The 21,216-nt window shown below is 51.1% G+C and overlaps 1 protein-coding gene across 2 annotated transcripts in view; it reads right to left on the reverse strand.

Annotated features, from left to right (window-relative positions):
- The window catches only part of RGS9 (regulator of G protein signaling 9), a 31,449-nt gene that overhangs the window by 2,122 nt on the left and 8,111 nt on the right, over nt 1-21,216 (reverse strand). Inside the window, exons 3-17 of one of the 2 annotated variants that reach the window (XM_040081847.2) lie at nt 20,900-20,950; nt 20,636-20,742; nt 20,131-20,182; nt 19,093-19,151; nt 18,620-18,696; nt 17,165-17,246; nt 16,775-16,837; nt 11,183-11,212; nt 10,502-10,563; nt 8,290-8,403; nt 7,277-7,392; nt 6,610-6,697; nt 5,994-6,132; nt 5,278-5,363; nt 3,857-3,971 (exon numbers count right to left, since the gene is read on the reverse strand). In XM_040081847.2, the coding sequence (XP_039937781.1) occupies nt 3,857-3,971; nt 5,278-5,363; nt 5,994-6,132; nt 6,610-6,697; nt 7,277-7,392; nt 8,290-8,403; nt 10,502-10,563; nt 11,183-11,212; nt 16,775-16,837; nt 17,165-17,246; nt 18,620-18,696; nt 19,093-19,151; nt 20,131-20,182; nt 20,636-20,742; nt 20,900-20,950 (1,241 nt within the window). Of the gene's footprint in view, nt 1-8; nt 3,972-5,277; nt 5,364-5,993; nt 6,133-6,609; nt 6,698-7,276; nt 7,393-8,289; nt 8,404-10,501; nt 10,564-11,182; nt 11,213-16,774; nt 16,838-17,164; nt 17,247-18,619; nt 18,697-19,092; nt 19,152-20,130; nt 20,183-20,635; nt 20,743-20,899; nt 20,951-21,216 lie in introns of those variants that run through there. The other variant, XM_040081848.2, reaches the window with a different exon arrangement.

Raw genomic sequence — 21,216 nt, forward strand, 5'->3', positions numbered from 1 at the left:
CTGTGGGGAGGAGAAGGAGAGAGGCTCGGTCAGGTCTGGGGGTGACACCCAGAGTGTTGGGAAAACCCAGCTGTACAGACAGAGAAACTGAGAGGCGTTTTTGAAGGTAGAACGGCTGATAGAATGGTGTTGAGTTTTACATCTCCGGTGTCTCGCCCTTCTACGAGATTGATAACGGAATAAGATCTTTAAAAACGCCTCTCGGTTGCCCCGTCTCTGTAGAGCTGGGTTTTTCCAACACCAGGGCTCCCCAGGCTTCTTCAGGAGGAGAGTCCCTTTCCTTTGGTGCTGCCAGGAGAGAAGAGCTCAGCTGGGAGGCAGCTACAGCCTGTGCCGGCGTCCCCCTCTCCTGCAGCTCTGTCCCCTTCCCTGCCCTCGCAGTGCCGGAGCACTGAGGTGTCACAGCTTGCCTGCGGGGTCATTGCTGCCACAGCCCCAGCGAGTGCTGACAGATCCAGCCCCACACCCGCCGGGATGCTGGAGGAGACACCAGCTTGTCTCATTCCTCACAACGATTAGCTCCAGGCACGGAGGAGGCTGTCATCCCGGGAATGTGATCTTGGTTATGAACAGCACAACCGTGTCACACCCACGGCACCAGCCGGGGCTGGGAACAGAGCCCGAGCCCCGGCCCTGATGGCTCGAAGTACCAATCACATCTCCACACAGTGGAGATCACAGTGTCCCTGGCTGGGGCTGGGAAGGCTCCAGCACAGCTCAGTCAGCCCTCAGGACAAGCCCAAACACAGACTGGACAGGACAAGGACAGCACATGTTGCATGCCAGGTCCCCTCCCATTTCTGAGGGACTTACTCCCAGCAGAAATGAAATGCAGCTCAAGTGTCCAAGGAGAGGAGCTGAGAGCAGAGGCACACACAGGACACGTACACACACATGCAGAGATGGCACAGAGAAGGATGAACACACTGAGACACGACAGAGAAGGATGAACTTAGTTCTTCTTCCGTTTTCTACATTTATTTTTATTAGACAGATGAATGCATGGAAGCCATGGCCAAAAAAATGAAACAACACACGGAAACAAACAATTTCTCAGCTGGCACAAAGTGAAGTTCAGCTTGTACCAGGCAACTTTCCTTTTCAGGGACTGAGCAGCAGAGGATGAGAAGCAGAAGGCTGGGCTGTGACAGCTCCATCAGCCTGTGGCAGGGCAAAGACAGCTCCTGCCTGTGTGTGAAGGATGGCTCTTTGTCCCACAAGCACTGGCTGGTGTTCCACATGCAGTAACTGCTGCTCCTCATGCAATAACTCATGTTCCACAAGCACTGACTGGTGTTCCACATGCAGTAACTGGTGTTCCACATGAAATAACTGGTGTTCCACAAGCACTAACTGGTGTTCCACATGAAATAACTGGTGTTCCACATGAAATAACTGGTGTTCCACATGCAGTAACTGGTGTTCCACATGAAATAACTGGTGTTTCACATGCAGTAACTGGTGTTCCACATGAAATAACTGGTGTTTCACATGAAATAACTGGTGTTCCACATGCAGTAACTGGTGTTTCACATGAAATAACTGGTGTTCCACATGCAGTAACTGGTGTTCCACATGAAGTAACTGGTGTTTCACATGCAGTAACTGGTGTTCCACATGAAATAACTGGTGTTCCACAAGCACAGTGACCCTCGAGCATGCAGCACAAACCCATGGCAGGGGAACAGTGATGCCAAGCAGGGATGATGAAAATCAGAGAAAGGAATGGATACAGAGAACATAACAAGCAAAGCAGCAGACAAAATAGAAGTAGTAGAATCAGAGGGACTGATGGGAACACACAGATTTGCTATTTATTATTTATATCCTGACTTGATCTTCTACATGTTACTACATACTGGCAATCCCAACATGCTCAGTGCTCCATGTTACACAAACTCTGGAGAGACTGTAGAGTTCCTCACAGCCAAGTAGCTTTGGGCCAACCCTGACAGGTTCTGGAGTGTCTTCCAGTGCTCTGATGTCAAAGCAGGCTGAGGGTGCTCAGCACCTGATGTAACAAAGCCTTGGGGTTTTAAGCAGAATTTTAAAAAAGGCAGCCTGAGCCTGCTCCCCTGCACAGGAGTGCAGAATGTGCCTGTGCTTCCAGCAGGAGCGAGAACAGAAACTCAGCATAGACATCAGAGGGAAAGTCTGGGGTAACTGAATTCCTCTATGGAGGTTTATCACCAATGGGGTAAGGACAGGCAGGACAATCTCCTGGCTCAGCCACAGGTGGAGGAGACGTTGGACACCAGATCAGAGTGTCCAGCCCTGATCCTGCCTGTCACACATGGGGAGGGCCAGAGCAGCTGTTGGGGACACAGTGACATCATGACTGTCCCCTGTTCACAGGGAGTTGCCCTGCAAGGACCCCAGGGCTCCAAGGGCCTGTGTGCACCCTGCTACCCGAGGGCTCCCTCTCCCTGCTCCCACTCCCAGCTTTCTCCAGAAGCTGTCCTGTCCCTGGAAGTGTCCAAGGCCAGGCTGGATATGGCTCTGAACACCCTGGGACAGTGGAAGGTGTCCCTGCCTGTGGCAGGGAGTGGGATGAGATGAGCTTTAAGGTCTTTTCCATCCAAACCATTCTGGGATTCTGTGATCTCCCATTTTCTGTAAAACCCTACCAGTACTAAAGAGGGATGAACAATGTGAACTGGAGAGAGGCAGCTTCCCAGACTTCAGTGCTTCTACCCAGTTCCTCTGCTTCCCCAAAATTTTAACAAACAAGGAAGCTTTGCTGCCCCTTCAATTCCCTTTACTGGGCTTTGCAGGAATCTCCACACTTCTGGTAATCATTGGCCTGGTCCAGGCACACTGGGCTTTTCCAGCAAGGCCTGGAATCTCTCTGAGCTCTTTAGCACTAATGTCGTATTTTAGCTTGCCTCATTCTACAGAGCAAAAGAAACAGAGCAAATGAAAAAGAAAATACTACTTAAAGTTGAAATCAGCGCTTAACACCTCTACCCTGTTCTCCCTTGCCTCTGGGCTACAAGCCAGTGACAACTGCAGCTACCTCCTGCTGGATTTTTAACAACAGAAAACAGAAGAGCAGGGAAAAGACAAGACAAGAGGTGGGAAGGATTGGATAAAATCTCTCTTGGCCTCGTGCAGGCTCTGTCAAGGGGCAGCTCCCTGCACCTGCACACCCAGCTCACGGCTCAGGAGTCACGGGGAGAGCAGAGCAGAGCTTCCTGCTGATCATCTCCAGCGTGCCAGGGTGGGAGCACCATCCAAATCCAGAGGGTCAGCTAAGCCTTCAGAAGTGCTCGTGCTCCTGTTCCCACAAGCAGCTCTCCTGCCTGTGGCCCTGTTGTGCTGGCTGGGGGTGCGGGACTCTTGTGCTGCTCTCGGGGGGTGCACAGCCCCCAAGGGGACGGAGGCCAGCAGGGACACTCCAGCCCGGGTCACCTCGCCCTGCTCCCCGCGGGGTCACCCCCTCTGTGCCAAGGAAGCCTGGTCCAGACCCGGGGCACGGCTTTGCCCTGCCTTGTGCCACCCCACCTCCCGGGGCAGCGGGGAGAGGCTGTCGGGCTCGGCAGCCTCTCGGGGGGATGTGCGATAGCAGAAAGCATCTCCCCTCCGAGGTGTGCACCCCGAGCCGGGCTCGGCAGCAGCAGCCCGGCACTCCCTGCCGGGGAAGGACATCTGCTCTGCAGAAGCCATGGCAACAACGTGCGGGGAGCTGGCGGAGGGCAGAGCCGGCCTGGGAAACCTAAAGCAGCACTGACACCTTCAGGAAGGGGAGACGAAGCTCAACGCCAGCCTCGCCTTGTCTTTTCCCTGCGGGGCTCAGAGCCTACTTGGGAGGAGCTTCCTTCTGGAGCTGGTTCCTGCGATCCAGCTTGCTCATGACCTGCGTGATGTCCACGGTGTTGGCGGCTTCTCTGGCTTTGGCCTCTTCCTCCTGCTGCCTCAGGATGATGGGGCTGGGGCTGGAGCGGAGGTGGCGGCGGCCGAACAGACCCGTGCTGGGCAGAGAGAGGGGAAGGAGGGGGGGTTAGTGAGGAGAAGGGCACCGAAACTTCCCCCTGGGATGCAGGGAGGACAAACTCGGACACAAAGATGGCCAAAGGAGAGCAAAACGCTTTAAAGGGCACTGGGTGACTCAGCGGCACACAGGAGCTACAGAACTGCTGACAGTGTAGAAGTCCTGCTCCTGAGGGGCTCCAGGGCCCACCCACATCACTCCTTTGTTGTGTTTGCACATAGCTCACGCTCAGCGTGATGAGCATGAAGCCAAACAACTCCCAGCCGTGGAATTTTCTCTAGTGCCTGCAGGAGGATCAGGCAGAGACCAGGATGGTGTTTCTGGTGTCTGTGATGCCCCCAAAAAACACCCAAAAAACATCCCCTCCCTGCCTCATCCCCCGCAGGGGGAATAGGGGCTAAGCCACCTCTGGATGAGGTACCCGCTCCAGATTAATGGGATGCTGAGGTTTGGGGGAGTCCAGAACAAGCAGTGACAAACACCAAGGCAGGATCACTGGGATCAACCAGCATCTGCCAGTGAGCTCGTGATGTGGCTCAGGGAAAAACTGACCCAACCCCAGGCCAGTCAGCAGCAGGGCTTTTTGCACTGACTTGAAACAGGCCTTAAGACGAAACAACAGTGTGAAAGTCCACGATTCCTCTTTCTTGCCTGCTAGGTTGATGAGTGGAAGAGGAACATGGAAAGAAACACCACCCAGTCTGGCACTGCACGCTCAGCTTTAGGAGCAGCTGCAGTTCAAATGGCCTGAATTTGCTGTATGACCTTCATCCTGCTGGGAAAAAGCCATTTCCAAGGCCATGCACCTTGTGCCAGCTGCCACTCACAGGGTGCTGCTTGTTCCCCCATGCCTGTCACCTTCCCTTACACCAGGGGTCAGTGGTTTTGTCCAGGCACAGCTGAGCAGATCCCGTGGATTATCCCAAACCTCGGGTCTGTCTCTGCTCTGGCAGCCAATGTTTCGTGGGCAGGAGTTTTTTCCCATTCTCCCAGTTCTCCCTCCTTCCAGGAAAGGAGCCACGAATTAATTGAACAATCACAGCCTTTCTCAGCAGACCCACCAGAGAAGGCAGCTGAGCAATCAGCAGCTCCATTCCGACTGTTCACAAGCCACTTCCAAAGGGCTCATGAATAAACAGTCTCAAAGCAAAGCATCTTCTCAGTGCAAAATTTTATTTAATTAAGAGAACATCTAAATCATAGTAATTTTGCTGCAACTTTGGGCTTTTTCTACCCTTGCTACAACGAGAAAAATGAACCCCACAATTACAGCCAGTTTCACTTGCCTTTTTTTGACACCCTCTTGTGGCACAACAGCCTTGGCCAGCATTTCCTTGTATATTGGAGACTTTAAATAGCGGCCATAGGAGTCCTACTAGGAGAAAAAAGAAAAACTGGTAGTTATGGGCTGCAAACACCCTTATTAAAGTCAAAATCACCACCAAATACAGCTGCTCAGGAGCCAGGGAGGCTGGGAACTGGATAATCTCCCCCAGCAGCCCAAGGGACTTTGCATCTTTCAGGCAAATGTAGCTATTTAAACCAATACCCTTTCATCTTGCTGTAAAATTCCCAGGATTTTCCATCTCACAATAAAGCTTCACAGGTAAGACCCAGATCAAAAGATTGGAGTGAAGCTTAGCCTGGGCCAGTAGGGTCTCAGAGTCACTGCAAGGTGAGGAGCTTGCATTGCAGGAGCCAAACTTTTCACCAGCGGGTGAAAATCAGTCCAGTTCTGCTGCTTCCAAGCATGAGCTGGTGCCCAAGCTGGAATCGAAAAGCAGCCCTTGCAGCAGCCACCTGAGCCCCACCACCTTGGGGACAGGCTGCCTTAGAGGGAAGGAGCAAAATACAAATGCCTGAAGCAGCACTTGCTTAACTCAGCAAACTTGAGGGATTTTCAAACAAAGGCCCCTTGAAAGGGACAGCTGATAGCACACAAAGCACTGAAAGGCCCCGGAGGGCTGGAATCCCCCTCAGGCTCTGGCAACAAATAACAAACCTTTTTCATCAGCATGTAAATGTGGGTCTGAGCAGCATCTAGAACATAACGATGAGGGTGCTCCAGGCCTTTGACTGTGATGCCCATTGTTTTGCCATCGATGTTAATCCAGCGCCTTGCTCCTGGAGCCAGGAAAAGCCTGCCAGGAGGAGGAATCAACAGTGCCATTAGCAGCTGAGAATTCACAGATTCCTGTGTGTGCATGAAAGGAAAAGTCCCTTCAGCTTCCTGCTGCAATTTGCTCTCCTGATCTTGGGCAATCAATGTCCTCTTCATCAGAGACGAGCACTCACTTCCTCTTGCACATAATATAAGCCAAATTTTAGCTCACTGGAAACAAAAAGCCTCTCAAGAACTTTGGTATTCCACCTCGGTATTTAAATTACATCCTAAGACTGAAATGTAACAGAGAACAAAGAGGAAAAGTACATAAATATATTAAAAAAAAAAATCACTTCTACTTTCATCTCCAAAAGCTCCTTTCCTATGTGGGGACAAAAGACAGCCACACTTGGTAACAGTAAAAATCTTAGAAATAAATCATTTGGAGAATGAGAACCTGTGGAAGGTGATGGGACTCAGAAAGAGTTTATGAGTGGAAAATTTTCACACTCACTTGTAGATTTCTTGTGCTTTTTCTTTGACCTTGGATTGGTCTCCGTACTTGAGATCCTCACAGGCTTCCCAGAAACCCAGATTCTCTCCTGCATGACAAGGACACAATCGGCAGAGAGTGAGATGGAGGAAAACACAATCCCATTTATTAACTCCTGGATTTGTTTGGCACAATTCGTTGGCCCCAAACAAGCCTCTCCAACTCTCCAGTGACTGAAAGAGGAAAACAGCTTTCCCCTGTTCTCTGCCCACTGACACCTCTAAAAACTTGTCAGCTCAGCCATTTCCAGCTTCTCTGGGAGCAGTCACAGAATCATGGAATGTTCTGGGGGGGAAGGGACCTGGAAGTCCCATGGGCAGGGACACCTTCCACTGTCCCAGGCTGCTCCAAGCCCCAGTGTCCAACCTGGCCTTGGGCACTTCCAGGGATCCAGGGGCAGCCACAGCTGCTCTGGGCACCCTGTGCCAGGGTCTCCCCACCCTGAGAGGGAAGAATTCCTTCCCAAAATGTAACCTAAACCCTCCCAGGCGATCCCCGCCGGGGGGACAGCCGGGCTGTACCGTGTGTCCCGTGCCACTAGATGGTACCGCCTGCCCTGGCTGCACAGCCTGCAGCGGCTGTGCCACTGCCACCCCAGCCTGGGGACACAGGGGCACTGCCCACCCACCGCTGAACTCCTTCTTGAGGAAGATCTGGAAGTTCTGGCGGCCTTTGGGGTCCCGGATGAGCTCGCTGAAGTTGAAGGCCCATCGCTCCACGCGCATCCTGGTGGGCACCTCCACCCTGCGCGGGGAGAAGACAAACAGCACCGCCGCTTTTGCCAATTAGCGGATTAATTAAAGCCAAAGTGCCCTTTGCTGCAATGCCAAGGGACTTCTCAGCATTCTCTTGTTTTCCAGAGTGGTGTAATGAGCTCCTGAAGTCAGCCCACAAAGTAAGTTGTAATTAAACAACTCTGGCCGCAGCGGGGTGAGGATTTAACTGGGATTTATGCAGCTCTCACAGTGACAGCCCAGCCTTGCCCTGAGGTCTGACTCAGTCCCATCCTGGAGGAGGCACTGGTTGCTGCCCAGAGCTTTGCTTCTCATAAAGGCATTCAGTGCAGGCATCCCCCGGGGATGTCTAATGGGACACAATCAGTCCAGAACAGGATTGCTGCTCTCACAACCACTGAGATGTTGGTTGCTCCAAGCCCCGAGATGCCACTGTAATTAGCAAATCTTACCCAAAGGGAAAACCAAGGGAGGCCTCAGAGAAGGGATGGACCACCAGTGTGTGCCTCAACCCCAAGCCTCTCCTAAGGAAGCAGCCTGAGGGCTGAGCAAAGAGCCAGGGGAGCAGCTGAACCCCGAACTGGCCCTATTCCGTCCCTGCGCTAGGTGAGGTGGGCTTCACTCATCCGAGGGGAGGATCAGACCCACTCAGCACGGCCTGAGGGCACACTCCCATCACCAGCTCAGCGATTTCTGTGATGTTAAGGAAGGCTCCACTTGAAGAAGGCAGTGCTGCAAGTTCAGCATGGAGAACTCCCAATTTCAAAGTGAGTTTGAAAGGGAACGCTTCTCTGCTCGTTATCAGAGATCAGATACCACAGCGAAAATCAGTGGTTCCCTTTCCTGATTTCTATCAGTATAAAGGTCACTGGAAACCACAGGTTGGCAAAACAGCAGAAATACATACAGCTTTGCATTGAGATCCCAAAACTCAGGGTCATCTGATATCCAAGGGTTGCTGGGGAGACATCCAGACAGGATGGGATCATTGGAGAGGAACTGCTCAGAGTACTTCACAATCCTGCAACAAATCCAAAGTCAAAACATGAATTTGGAAGCCAGAATTACAGCCAGCCCCATTATAGACAACTACAGATATCCTGAAGGTGCAGGACTCTCAGCACAGGAACATGGCCCCTGTCTTCCTAGAAAAATCAATTCATTAGCTCAGTTAATCTTTTCCATTTCCCAACAGAAGTCTCCTGGTTGTCTTTGGAAGTGGTGAGTTTGTCAATTCAAATAGAAGGAGATACAAGACCCTCTTCCATCACCTCCTTTTGCCTTTTTATTTTAAGGAAGTGGGACTAAGCCCTCAGACAGTTCCTGTCTCCATCTGCTCTCAGGTGGCCAGGGTCTGACCCTGCACTGCTCTGGGAGGAGAGTGTCAGGGAAAGGAACACGAGGGTTGTGTTCCCTCAGGTGGGTTCTCTGCAGCCTTCCCACGAGCCACGGGAGAACTCAGGGAGCTCTGGGAAAGTGAGGGAATGCTGAGGGCTCATCCCAGCCTCTCCTTTCCTCCATCACCTACCACAGGGCTCATTCCTCTGCGAGTGCCTCTGAGGGCTTGGCACAAAGCAGAGCTCTCTCCCAGCAGGAACCAGACAAACACTTCTCCTACCTTCTAACTTGGCCAGACTTCTAATTCCGACCGATTTCACTAATGTCCTGGAATCTTTGCTCCCGCCTCCCTTTTTCATTCTTGAAAAAAAAACCCAAAAAACAATCCTCTGGTTTCTGCGTTTAAAATTCCTTCCAGGCCGAAGTGCTTTCATGTGCTCGGAGCTGGGAGTGCAGTGTCCAGGGGCCTGTGGCTAACAGGCACCTTGGCCCAGATCCTGCAGTTATACAATGCTCCAGCACAGAGCAAAGCACAGGGCTGGCACACAGCTGCTCCATCCCACCTTCCCACTGGGAATGCCAAGGCATCCTGCACCTGCATCAGGCACTGCAGCCCATATTCTGATCAAGCAAATCTAAACCTGTCAGCTCAGGTAGCTCCTCCAGTGCTTTGCAGCTTCTCCTAAATCACAGCAATGCTCTGAAGCGTGCACGCTGCCCAGTTGCTGCTCATATCCTCGTTAATAATAATTTGATTTGGAGCCTGCCCTGCAGCTGACACAGTTCCAAAGTTCCTGAGATTTTTGATCTAGGTGATGGGCATTACCCCACCAGAGCTAATGAGAAAAAAGCCCCGTTGCCAAACAGTTAAACACCACAAAATTCCGGGAAAGGAGCCAGGTGTCCCCAGCTCCAGCTCACAGTTTGGAGAATTGAGGCAGGAGTGTTTTAAGTGACTTGGGAGTCAGTGACAGATGAAATGAGCAGAGCTGCTGCTGCCCTGCAAGTTGTGGCTCTCAGGAGATTCTCTCTTCCACCCATTTCACTCATCCAAGAGTGTCTTCCCCAGGGAACTGGCCTGAGCACCTTGTTTATCTCAGATGGGATAGGAATCTCTGGTGGCAATGACTGCACACCAGGCGGGTGCTCTGGGCTGCACCTCAAGGTGCCTGGTCAGCACAGGAGGCTCCAGGCAGAAATGCCTCTGGCAAACACACCAATGCCTAACGCCAGGGCTGGATGCTTCATCAAGGATCTGATCAGGAAACACTCCCACTGGGAAGGGGAATTGCTAATTAATTGCTTGGATGTTGATGGAGAGGCTGTTTCCCTTTGCAGGTCAGAATAACCGGTATTACACAACCAGAGGTGAGCCTCACCACGGGGCAGGGACACTGACGGGCTGAATGCAGCGACAGCAGGGTCAGTCTGTCCTGCTGGCTGCCCCTCCTGAAGGACAGACACACTGCTGGATCCTCCCCTGGCGGCAGGGCTGTGCCCAGAGCAGCGCCAGCATCTCCTGAGCTCAGTGGGATTCTCAGCCCAGAGGCTGCTGCTGCTCTGCAGCAAAGCTCCCAGAGAGCCTCTTCATCCTGCCTGGGACCGATCCCTCCTCATCCTCGTGCCTCCTGGCCCAGACAGCACAGCCCAGACTGCACTGGGCCACCACATGGATTCCCTGGCTGAGCCACCAGCTGCCGCAGCAGACAGCTTCATCAGCTCATTAGGAGATAAGCACTGAAGACTAATTAATGTGTGGACAGAAGGAAATCAGGACTTACCCTCCAAGAGAGACAGAAGATTTCACTCTGGTCTTCAGGATGGCCTGCTGATAGTACATGATCTGAGGGGAGCAGACATGGCCATGGTTAGGAGCACGGAGGTTTGAAGATAAGGCCTATCTAGACCTCAAACAGGTTCTCTCCCAGGTAGTGAGGCTAATTACAGCAGGGACTGCTTCTTCCCTAATTACTGGATGTCCAAGGAAGCAGAGAATCCCCGAACTGTCTCAGTAAAATGTCTGTTTTCACTGAGCTCACTGCAAACATCAGAAGTGCACTTTGCAATGTGCAAGTAATTAAAAAGCACTCCCCATGTTAGACAGAAATTGAATAATAGCTACCATCCTCAGCACCTACAAATGCTCTGGATGATTTAGCATGTAATTATCATTGATTCTTGGCTGTCTCTGTGCTGGCGCCACTGTGATTTCCCCACCAATAATTTTGATCTATTGGATTTCAGCCCTGGTGTGTGTCCTTGCCTCAGCCTTCCCGTCACTGGGAGAGCTCCTGGCTGCCTGCAGCAGGAGGGAATGTCCTGAAATTACATTGATAAAAGCTCTGTGAGGCAGGGATTCTGCTTTTCAAAGAGCCCATCCCTGCACAGGGGGCTTCGAGCCACGCTGGTGTAAGCAGCTCAGACAGGATAAACACCCAAGAAGTCAGGGAAACACCACTTACCTCTCTCCTATAGAATTCCATAGTGTTTTTCTGTAAAATATGTATTAAAAAAGAATCATTAAATTGGCATGGGTGCCTACACTTGCCTTTTTTTTTTTTTTTTTTTTTTTGAGACATGGAAACACCGTTGCAGGGCTGCCGTTGTGCAGCGCTCTCCAATTAATTCTGATTACAATTAAAATCAAACACAGCAGCTGAGCTAATCAGGGTATCATCAAAGCTAAGAGCATCCCCACACGGTAAATTGTCCCATTAGCTGTATTTACTGTTTAGCATTGCTTCTCCCATCACAGGCTGCCTGTATGCCTTCAATTAAGGGGTTATTCTAATGGAGCTAAAATAGATTCATTTACGAGACACAGATTAGATCATCCAATATTAGCTAAAGGAGACAGGAACCAACACATTGCAAAATATAAACACCACAATTAAAAGCCTCAGAAGCAGTATCTGCTGTGCAAAGGGTGTTTACGTTGTGATTTGAATAACTCAGACTATGTTACATGTCATCCACAAACGAGCAGGCGATCGAAGGCAAGGAATTAACTGCAGGGTGTTTATTCACACAGCTTCCTTTGAAGCACAGTTACTTTGTGTGGAATAAACGGGAGAAGGAAAGACAGGCTAAGTCAGGGATGCTCCCAGCAAGCCTTTAAAGGCTCAGGCAGGGTTTCAGTCAAGCCCTGCATCCCAAAATCATTCTATCAAACAAACCCCGTGGCAGGTGGGGCTCTGCAGAGTGCCTTGGTGAAGTGCAGTTTGTGAGGGGTGAGGGATGAAGATTGTGGTGCTGAATGCCACGGGCAGCTCTGCTCTCCCCTGCACCCCAAAGTGCCTGTTTTGGGAAAGGCAAGGTGCTCTCCCAGGGCTGCTTTGTGAGACCATTGTGGGGACACTGAGCTGCTCTTACACTTTAACCATCGTCACTCAGGAGGGAGAGACTCCTCTGCACGTGGCAGAAAAACGCGCACATCTCGCTGACACTTGGTTCTGACAGGCCCACTCACCATTTCAGCAGCAGGTGAGCCCAATCCCTACAATCCCTGACCCAGAGCCAGCCTGGCCAGTGGGGCACCCAAAAAAATCCTGCCAGTGGTACTGTGAGGAGAGGAAGCTTTTCCTGCTGGGAATACCGTGAGTGGGCAGCACAGACCATCCCAGCAGGGACAAACAGGGCACAGAAACCAGCAGTGATGGATGCTGTGCTGGCCCCTTGTGTGATGGGGAAAGGACTGACACATCAAGGGAGAGAAAAAGCTCTAGGACAGCAGGAGCATTGCCCACAGGGCTGTACAACCTCCCTTGCTGGTTCACAAGCTCCTGGGACACCCTCATCAATGACGGAGGAACTGAGGATCAGCTTTTCACCCTTCTCTGCTCTTAGCTGCATCCCTGATTCCAGGCCACCTTCCACACAAGACACCATTTTTTCCCCTCATTTCTACAGCGCCGTTGTTCAGACAGACTGCAGAAATGGAAAATTCACCTGCTTGCACAGAGAACTTTATTCTGTTTACTGTCCCAAAGTGTCCTGTTTAGAGACCTGTGTTTCTGCTCCAGGCCAGCTGCCTCCTGCACAACAGGAGTTCACTGTCTCCTTGGGGAATCTGAGACATAAACCAGATCAACCTCAGCAGATTTACAAGTTCCATTTGATGGAACTTGTGGCTCGAGCATTGATTTCAACACGTTAAAATCATTAAGAAAACCCCATTTTCTTCCACTTTTTTTTTTCTCAGCCGGGGCCTCAGACAGGCCTGGTGCAGTGGGGGAGGAGAAGTGGGCGCTGGCACAGTGGCTTGAAGGCAGCTCACGTGGCAGGAAAGTGGTGTTATCTTCTAGAGGGGTCTGAGAGGCTGGCAGCACACCACACACACAAGAGACAAACAGCTGTGGGAAAGAGAAAGAGAACACAGTGAGTTAAATGTTATACAGAGACAGAAAGGCATCAATTAAAATGCCAACACAACAGAAAAAATTATATGTGGGTGAAGAAAAATCAGCAAAGGGAAGGTTTTATTTTTTTACATGCCCCCCACACCGAGGATCCCCTCCTGCCACAGTCTGTGTGGAGGTCAGTGTGGGGCAGCTGCTCCTGGGAAAACAAGGGGAGTTCTGCTGGGGTGCTCCAGGTGGGGAGGGGATTTGCCAAGGCTCCCCCAGAAGAGGGGCTGAGCATCTCTGAGCAGTGGCACGAACCGAACTGCAGCCAAACCCAGTGCTGAACACCCTGGGAGGCTGCAGGTGCTGGCTGTGCTCAGCCCCTCCCAGTTCTCAAATCAGCAGTGACTGGGAAGAATCTCAGCTATTTCACCCCAGAGCTGCTCATCATTTCATCTCCCTTTCTCCCACAGTGCCCCCACAAGCAGTTCCCAGCTCCCTGTGCTACAAGCACTCTCCCTGTCCCACTGAGCAGTGCCAGCTGTCCCCAGAATCCACCCACCCTCACCCCCAGTGCAGTGCCAGAGCGCCCTGCACCACCCACCCACTCTGCCTCCTTTGGAAGGAAATCATATTTGGAACAAAGGAGTCGTTTCTCCTAATGAGATTAATTTCGCAATGCCCTTAACGAGTGACTTATCGCAATTACTGTGGATCAGCTCCCCAGCCCCCAAATCAGGATGGCAATTAGTGAAAGGCCTCAGTCTGTCTCAAGCGAGTGCCACGAGCTGTTCCACATCCTCTGACACCCCCGAGACACCCCGTGGCACTGGGACACGCTGCCTGCCCTGGTCACACCCCGCTGCCACCAGCCCCGTGCTCCCTGGGCACTGCAGAGCCCAGCTCCAAAGGACCTGCTCCAGGACCTGCTCCAAAGCCCTGCCTGGAGCTGACCCACATGGCTGATCCCACTCCTGCAAGAGCTGGGATATCTGTAATTCCCAGCTACCTGTTTGCTCCTCTGCTCAGTGTGAGGCTCCCTGACCGCGCTGGGGAGGTGATGGTCACGGTGTTTTTGCCTGCCTGGCCACTGTTCCCTGTTTACAGAGCTCATAAACACCTGGAAGCAGCTTTGGGTGGATGCCTGGAAGGAGCTGGGAGTGAAGAATGAGCACAAGGTTGTGCAGAGCTTGTTTGGGACCAGGATGCTGCAGGTCCCACCCTCACTGTGCCCCGAGTGCTCCGTGCACGGAGCTTGGCAGAGCCTGATCCCGGGAACTCTGTGCAGGGAATTGGGCACTGAGCACGGGGCAGAGCCAGCCCAGCCTCCCTCCAGAGCTCTGGGCAAGATCTGCCTCTCCAACCCTGCAAAGAGCACCCCAGCACACACCCAGCTGCCTCGGCACACCGCTGCTCAGCCTTTCCCCGCAGCCAGCCGAGAGCCTGCAGAGGCAAATCCTCACTCTGGGATCAGATCATCTCAACACTCATCTCCACTGTGCTGGTGCTGCCCTGCAGCTGGAAATCAAACCTGCCCCAGTCCATGCACCCGGTTTTTTTCAAATGGCCATTTCTCTCCTGTGGTGTTCATCTGCCCCTGGCCCCGTGCTTTGACCAGGCAAACTGACAGGGACCTCGGAAATTAAAGGCCAGCAACGACTCGTTAATCTGTGGCTGATTTGCTGCGTTCAACAAACCAAAACCCATGAAATCATCATCAGGGCATTTCACTCAGCAGCCCCTGAATCCAGCACAGGGATTTTTGGGGGAGCAAAGCACCTTTCAGAAAGAGTCTGGTTCCAGGAGGCAGAGGCTGTGCAGCTGCCTGCAGGCACTCAGTTGTCATTCTCAAGCAGCGAGGCTTGATGTGAGCCTGAAATCCAGGCAACAAAAGGCTAAAGCATCCCTTAATTAGCATCCCTTAATTAGCTGTTCAATGGGTGGCTACTTCTGCCTGACTCCTGCTGCCCATCCACAACACCTAAGTCATTATAACCACCAGGGATCAGCAATAAAAGTCCCCTTCAAAGGAGTTTGAGCACCTGCTTATCCCCAGAGGACTCTATCCATGAGGAAAGGAGCAGCCCACCAAAGAGTCTGAGCAAGAGAAGGAGAGATGTTTATGCTAATGTCAGCTTCAAAGATATCAGAAATGAATTGTTTTCTTTCCTTTCTCAACTGCCAAGATAAACCCCCCCCATTATTCATGCAACAAAGTGAAGGTGGATTGAGCAGGAATAGGGACACAAATCAGAGCTTGGCCCATTCTTTCTGCTCACCAAAGGCTGCTGAGCCACAGGTTGGTGAGAGCAGCCTGCAGAGGACAAAAATGAAGCTGCTGGTACAAAGGTGGCTCCACGAGGGCTCTTGGCTGTCTCGTGTTTTCTCAATCACTCTTTCAAAAGCAGAAGGAGGAGCAAGGAGAACCTTCCCTCCTCGGCTCAGCCTCCAGAGAGGAGGCACAGCTCAGAGACCAGCTTGAAGGAGAAGAGCAGGGAAGCCACCCCAAAGCTGGTGTCCTTTGGCCTCTGCCCTCTTTGGAGCCTCCCCAATGTCTCTGCTGGCCAGGGTGGGACTGGGCAGAGATCCCTCAGCTCCCTTCCCCTGTGCTGCCAGGCAGCTGGCAGATGGATCCAGCTCTTCAGACCGTTTGCAAACCTAAAATCCCTTCCATGTCAACCGTAAAACTGTGGGCGAGAAGTTGGCTCACTCCCCTTTCTATCCCTCTCCCTTCCCACTACTTCTTTAGTCCTAAAAAAAAAAAAAAAAAAAAAAAAAAAAGGCTTTCAGCAGCTGCTACTTACAGCAAGGAAATAAAGTAAAATACACCCCGACCCTACACTTTGCTCCTTTTCAGTCTCTATAGCAACAGAACACAGCTGGCCATAGCAATTACCCTGCCTCTGCCTGCTGAGTTGTTTAAAGGCTGTTACAAAAACGGGGAGTTGTGGGAATACTTCGAGTGTGATGGCAGCAACATTTGCATTGAATTGCTGAGAGATGCCTTGAATTTGCTTCCCAATGAACACTGCTGAGGGAGTAAAGACAGGATCCTCTCAGAGGGCTGATGGAGAAAGGGAGCAGCAGCTCCAGCTCCTCGTGCACTGACTGGACCTGTGTGACTCCATGCCCTGAACCAGTTCACCCAGTTCCAGCCCTCGTCCTCTCAGTTCATTGATTCTGTGTCTTTATGGTCTACAATATGCATTTTTGGGCAACATTTTGTGTCTCCTATCCACCACATCAACTTCTTCATCTTTTTACCACACATTAATCCCTCTTTGGGAGGTATTCTGTAATTTTATTTTAAACCCTGATCTTTGCACTGACCCTTTACACCCCACACAGTTCATTCAGCACTAACACAAAGGCAGCAACGAGCACCTGGAGATAGAGGATTCCTTAATTCAGTTTCACCAGCAAAGAAAACATGTCCTGCAGCCAGGCACTCACACTGACTGGTGTGGCAAGAAAGCTGACAAAGTCTTTTCAAGCCAGGAGAAGCTGCCAAAGCCTATTTTGAGGGCCTCACCTCCCGGGTGAGAGAGCTTCAACCTCTGGCCTGTTCAGCTGTGAGAGCTGAGCTGACACACTCAGCCTGCAGTGCCCAAAAAATGACAACCCCAGGGACATTTTCTGGGTCCTCCCAGACAAATTCAGGTGTGTAAAAGAATACAAAAACAACCCCCAAGCCTGTCTCACCTGGTTTACCTTACTTTCATTGGGATCTGTGACACGGTCCAGTCCGTACTCGAGGACGTCCAGCATGCCTGGCTGTGGTGAACAAGAAACAACAAAGCTTTGTAACTTTTGGTGTAAAGGCTGTGGGTCACACTAATGCAGGAGGAGATCCCCGGGCCTCCACTGCCAGCAGCGCCTTGGGAACCCCCAGATTTGGGAATGCTCCTCTTCAAGCACGGACATCTGTGCACGTGTGGGAGCAACCAAGGAAAGGTGGTGGGGACTGAGGGCAGGCCTGGGCTGACCCTGCCCTGGCACACAGCCCAGAGGCTGTGCCCTTTCCACAGGGGAGCCTGTCCAGGGTGGCTGCAGGGAGGGCACCACCGAGTCACTCAAGTCACCCTGTCACCTGCTACTCACAGGAGTTCTGTTCACAAGCCAGTAGGCTCTCTCCTGGCAGTCCAGGGCATACCTGTCCTCCTTCTTCCGCTCCTTCCCTGCCCTGCAAAGCCAAGAACAGGGGAATTCAGGAATTTTGCCCTCCTAAAATCAGTGGGATGAGAAGCAGGGCACACCTCCAGCCTCCTGTGCCACTGTCACCTCCTGAGCACATCCTGCCCCGGCTGACTCTGGGCTGCAGATCACGTTCACATGGCCACACATGACTCTGGTTTTGGAGAAATCCCCATCCTCCTGAGCTGAGCTGGGAGCAGACACAGCCCCTTTTGATCAGGCACACAGCCCTCTGGTAGCTCTCTGCTCACTTGCCCTCAGTCCTGCTGCTTCACGTTTGTCCCTGTCCCATGTCCCCAGGGAGGATCCAAGGACTGCCACCCAGAGATACATCCTGCACATGTCTCCTCCCTGTCTCTCAGTAAAGCAGGGGCAATTTCTCAGAGAAACTGCTTGGAAATGGTTCTGAGAAGTGTTCCCAGGCACTAAAACCCAAATCACCTCCACAATTAAACAGAAGAGACACTAGCATGGTTTGGGCTTGAACCAAGTAATTCTTTCCCAGAAAAGTCCTGAGCACAATTTGGGACTTAGCACGAGGAAGGGAGCATTCCCAACAGGCTCTTTGCATGTGGCCTCCCTGCTGTGGTTTAGCAGGGTGGGTGCCCTGCACCAGTCTGCCCCAGCAGCACCATCAAACAGCCTCAGACGAGTTTAATCGACTGCTCCAGACACAGGCTGGGCATCTAACTTTGAAACTGCATTTGGCATCTCTTAGCCCAAGTCTGACCTCAATTTACAAGAACAACAGTCTCGTGTTTAATGAGACAGTTATCTGATGAGCTGCGCTGCGAGGACTTGGCTGCCGTCCCAGGGAAGACGCAGAGGCTGCTGAGTGGCAGAGGCACTGCCTGCCGTGCCCGGAGGTAAAGGAAGGTGAGAGTTGGAAAGATCCCTAAAGGAGTAAGCCCCAACTCAGGTTCACCAACTTCCCTGGGAATGTGAAGGTTTCAGCTCCTAAAATCAAGTCGTTTTAACTGAGTATCTTAAGTATGCGCTTCAGTGTTGTACAAAAGTCCGTGCTGAGAACTTTTATTTTATTTAAGTTACCGCTTCTTGATTCCCTCCATTCAGCTGAGAGATGTGCAAGTAACTCCTGACCCGGACCAACAACAGGCCCAAAGCCCAGTGCCTGATCCACAAACACTCATGGAGAACACTGAGCTAAACGAAGCTGTTTCTAACGAGGGCTTGCAGCATCAGAACCCAGCTTCTTCACAGAACCACAGACCTCCCCTCCAAGCCATTTTAGAGCTGCAGTTGGGGTTTTTAATGTGTGATTTAACTGTGCACTAGGACGGCCAAGCTCTGCTCCTCACACCCTCCCCAGTGATGCAAACAAGGCAATGCAAGTCAACTCACTTATACTGCTCCTTGGCCTGCATGATAACAAAATCCCACTTGTAGTTTATTTTTTGATTGAGCATGTTGTAATGTTCCTGGAATAAAAATAAAAAAAGCAGTTAGTGTGAAAATTCTGACCAGGGCACTCCCATGCTGGGGTTTTCTTGACTCTCCATAGTTCAGCGAGGCCAGGCTGGCGACTGAGCCAAGAAATCTGGATTGTTCTGAACGTAATTACAAGAATTGCAACAGTTCAAAAATACCATTGCAAGGAGAGCAATTATCCCTGCTAAAATTATAATTGACTTCACAGGAGTTTTCTGTACTGGTCGTTTTTTCACTTGCAAAATGCTGGCTTTTGATACTGCTGGAGTAACACCTCATGCAATTGAAGAGGTGATTTTTTTGCCATGCTCCCCTCACTAGCATCAAAGGGCTAAAGTTGTAGCAAATGAAGGTCTTGTAATGGAACAAGTGCAGCGTCTCCTCACCTTTTCATATTCTTCCAAAATCCCTTTCCTTTTAATGTTCTTCTTTGCTAGATAAATTGCTGTGGAGGTAAAAGCAAATTAGCAGTCAGTTATGCTTAGACCAGCAAGTCCAAGAATAATTATAAATTTACCCAAATTACAAACACAGGAGCCTTTGTCTGCTACAATATTTTCCCAGGCATGAGCTCCAAGCTCACAAAAGCTCAGTGAAGAAAAAAAGAACTTGGTGCTTTTGGTTTCTCAGTGATGCCTGGGTTGGGAGCAGAGACCCCCCAGGAACTCAGCCAGGCTTCCATGGGTCAAGGGACATGGGACCAAACCTTTCAGGTGTTGAGATTCCCCAGAGCTTGACCTCCAAGTTTCCTGAGCACAGGCCAGTGTTTTATTAAAAACATTCCAATCTATGCCAGGCTTTTTTATTTCCTCGGAAGATCTACAGCATAAGGCCGATAAAGAAAGGACAATCCTGGAATGGACAAATCAGTCTGTGAGCTGCACAGCCCACAGGAGCAAACCCAGCTGATCAGCACAAGCTTCATGATCAGCTCCACCAGAAAAAAAAAAAAAAAAAGCAGCAGAAAGGCAAGAAGAGATTTATATGGAAAGAGCCATCAGGAGATTTTTGGAAGTCACTGTGCTTTCTATAAAGAAAGAACCATCTCTGAATGCAAGGCTTGATCCAAATCTGCAGGAAGACAGCCTTGGGCTCAGCTCCAGGAACACACTTAACTACTCAGGGAAATCTAATCTTGTGTTTAAAGTCTTCCCTCCCCAGCAAGGTAATTCAGATGTGTTCCTGTGTGATGGATCTTAGTGGAACAGAAGAGCTTAAGAACTTTCTCTCATCAAGGCCACCACAAGATGGTCACACCCTCAATTCACCATTACTGAGAATTATTCACAAAATAGCAGGAAAGAAAAAAACGCCAGGGCTGGTCACTGCAAACAGAGATGCAGCACAAGAACATGCAGAGCAGGTGTGGAGCAGGACTGTGTGACAAAGCCACAGCCCTGGTCACCTGCAGCGCCACCACTCACCATAGTCTGTGTCATCAGCAGCCCAGCTCTGCACCGGCCAGAAATAGGGTGTCTGCAGGGAAAGGAGCCTCCTGTTAGTGCACAAAGGCCCTGAACTCAGGGACTCCTCATTCCCAGTACCAGGAACATCCCAATTTCCCACAGCAATGGAAACAGTCCAGCCACAAACCTCGACACCGTCCCGTTATTACTGTGCTTTTTGTATATTCATTATTCAGGGCCCCCACATCATTCTGTTTCCAACCAGCAATTCCATTTGCTACTTTAAGACCTGGAAGGGAACACTCTTTGGAGGAAAGCACAGCTATTTTTAGGTTGGACAAGTACACGAATTTCATTGAAAAAACTATCACAGGTTCCCTGTAAACTGCAATCTCAGTCTTCTCTGGGTCTTCTCCTGCCTCCTGCACAGCTACACAGCTCCTGGGAACTGCCCCAGCTGCCTGGTTTTATTAAAATGTAGTGCTGAACTCCCTCTCAACAGCTTAGAGGAGCTGCAACTCACTTGGAACCTGTAGAGGCTGCCGTCTGCCCTCAGGGTGAGGTTCTTTGGCTCCTGGAGAGGGTAGATATATCCATATTTGACAAACAGGTCTCCCAGGTGGAGTGCCTCTGAAAATGGAGAATGCAGATGTTTTCATAGCACTGAAACACTTCACTGGAATTAAATGTGAGCTCTTATGCAGGGGAGAACTCAACTCAAAGGTTTTGCCTCTTGAGATCCTAGTTTGAAAGCTGAGAAAGCCTCAATTTTCACACTTTTACTCACCTTCCGCGGCGATCTGCAAGCGCTGCAGAATCCACTGCACGATATCATTACCTGCAAAGCGAAGCAAAGGTCAGGAGTGTGCCCAAAGCCATGGGTGGAAAGGAGATCTCCCCAGTCCCCAGCCCTCCCTGTGCTCTGGATCCCACCGAGGGCACAGCCCCCTTTCAAAGGCAAGGAGGAAGAGATGAAATGCACTGCTGGGCTCCCAGTGCCCATGCTGGCACCCCCAAGGCATCCAGCCCTGGGAGAGGGAGCCTGGGGCTCTCTCTCTCTCAGAGAGAGCTGCACCAACTCCCACAGCCTGAGCAACACCCAAA

The sequence above is a fragment of the Hirundo rustica genome, chromosome 18, assembly GCF_015227805.2.
Source record: "Hirundo rustica isolate bHirRus1 chromosome 18, bHirRus1.pri.v3, whole genome shotgun sequence".
NCBI classification, from domain to species: domain Eukaryota; kingdom Metazoa; phylum Chordata; class Aves; order Passeriformes; family Hirundinidae; genus Hirundo; species Hirundo rustica.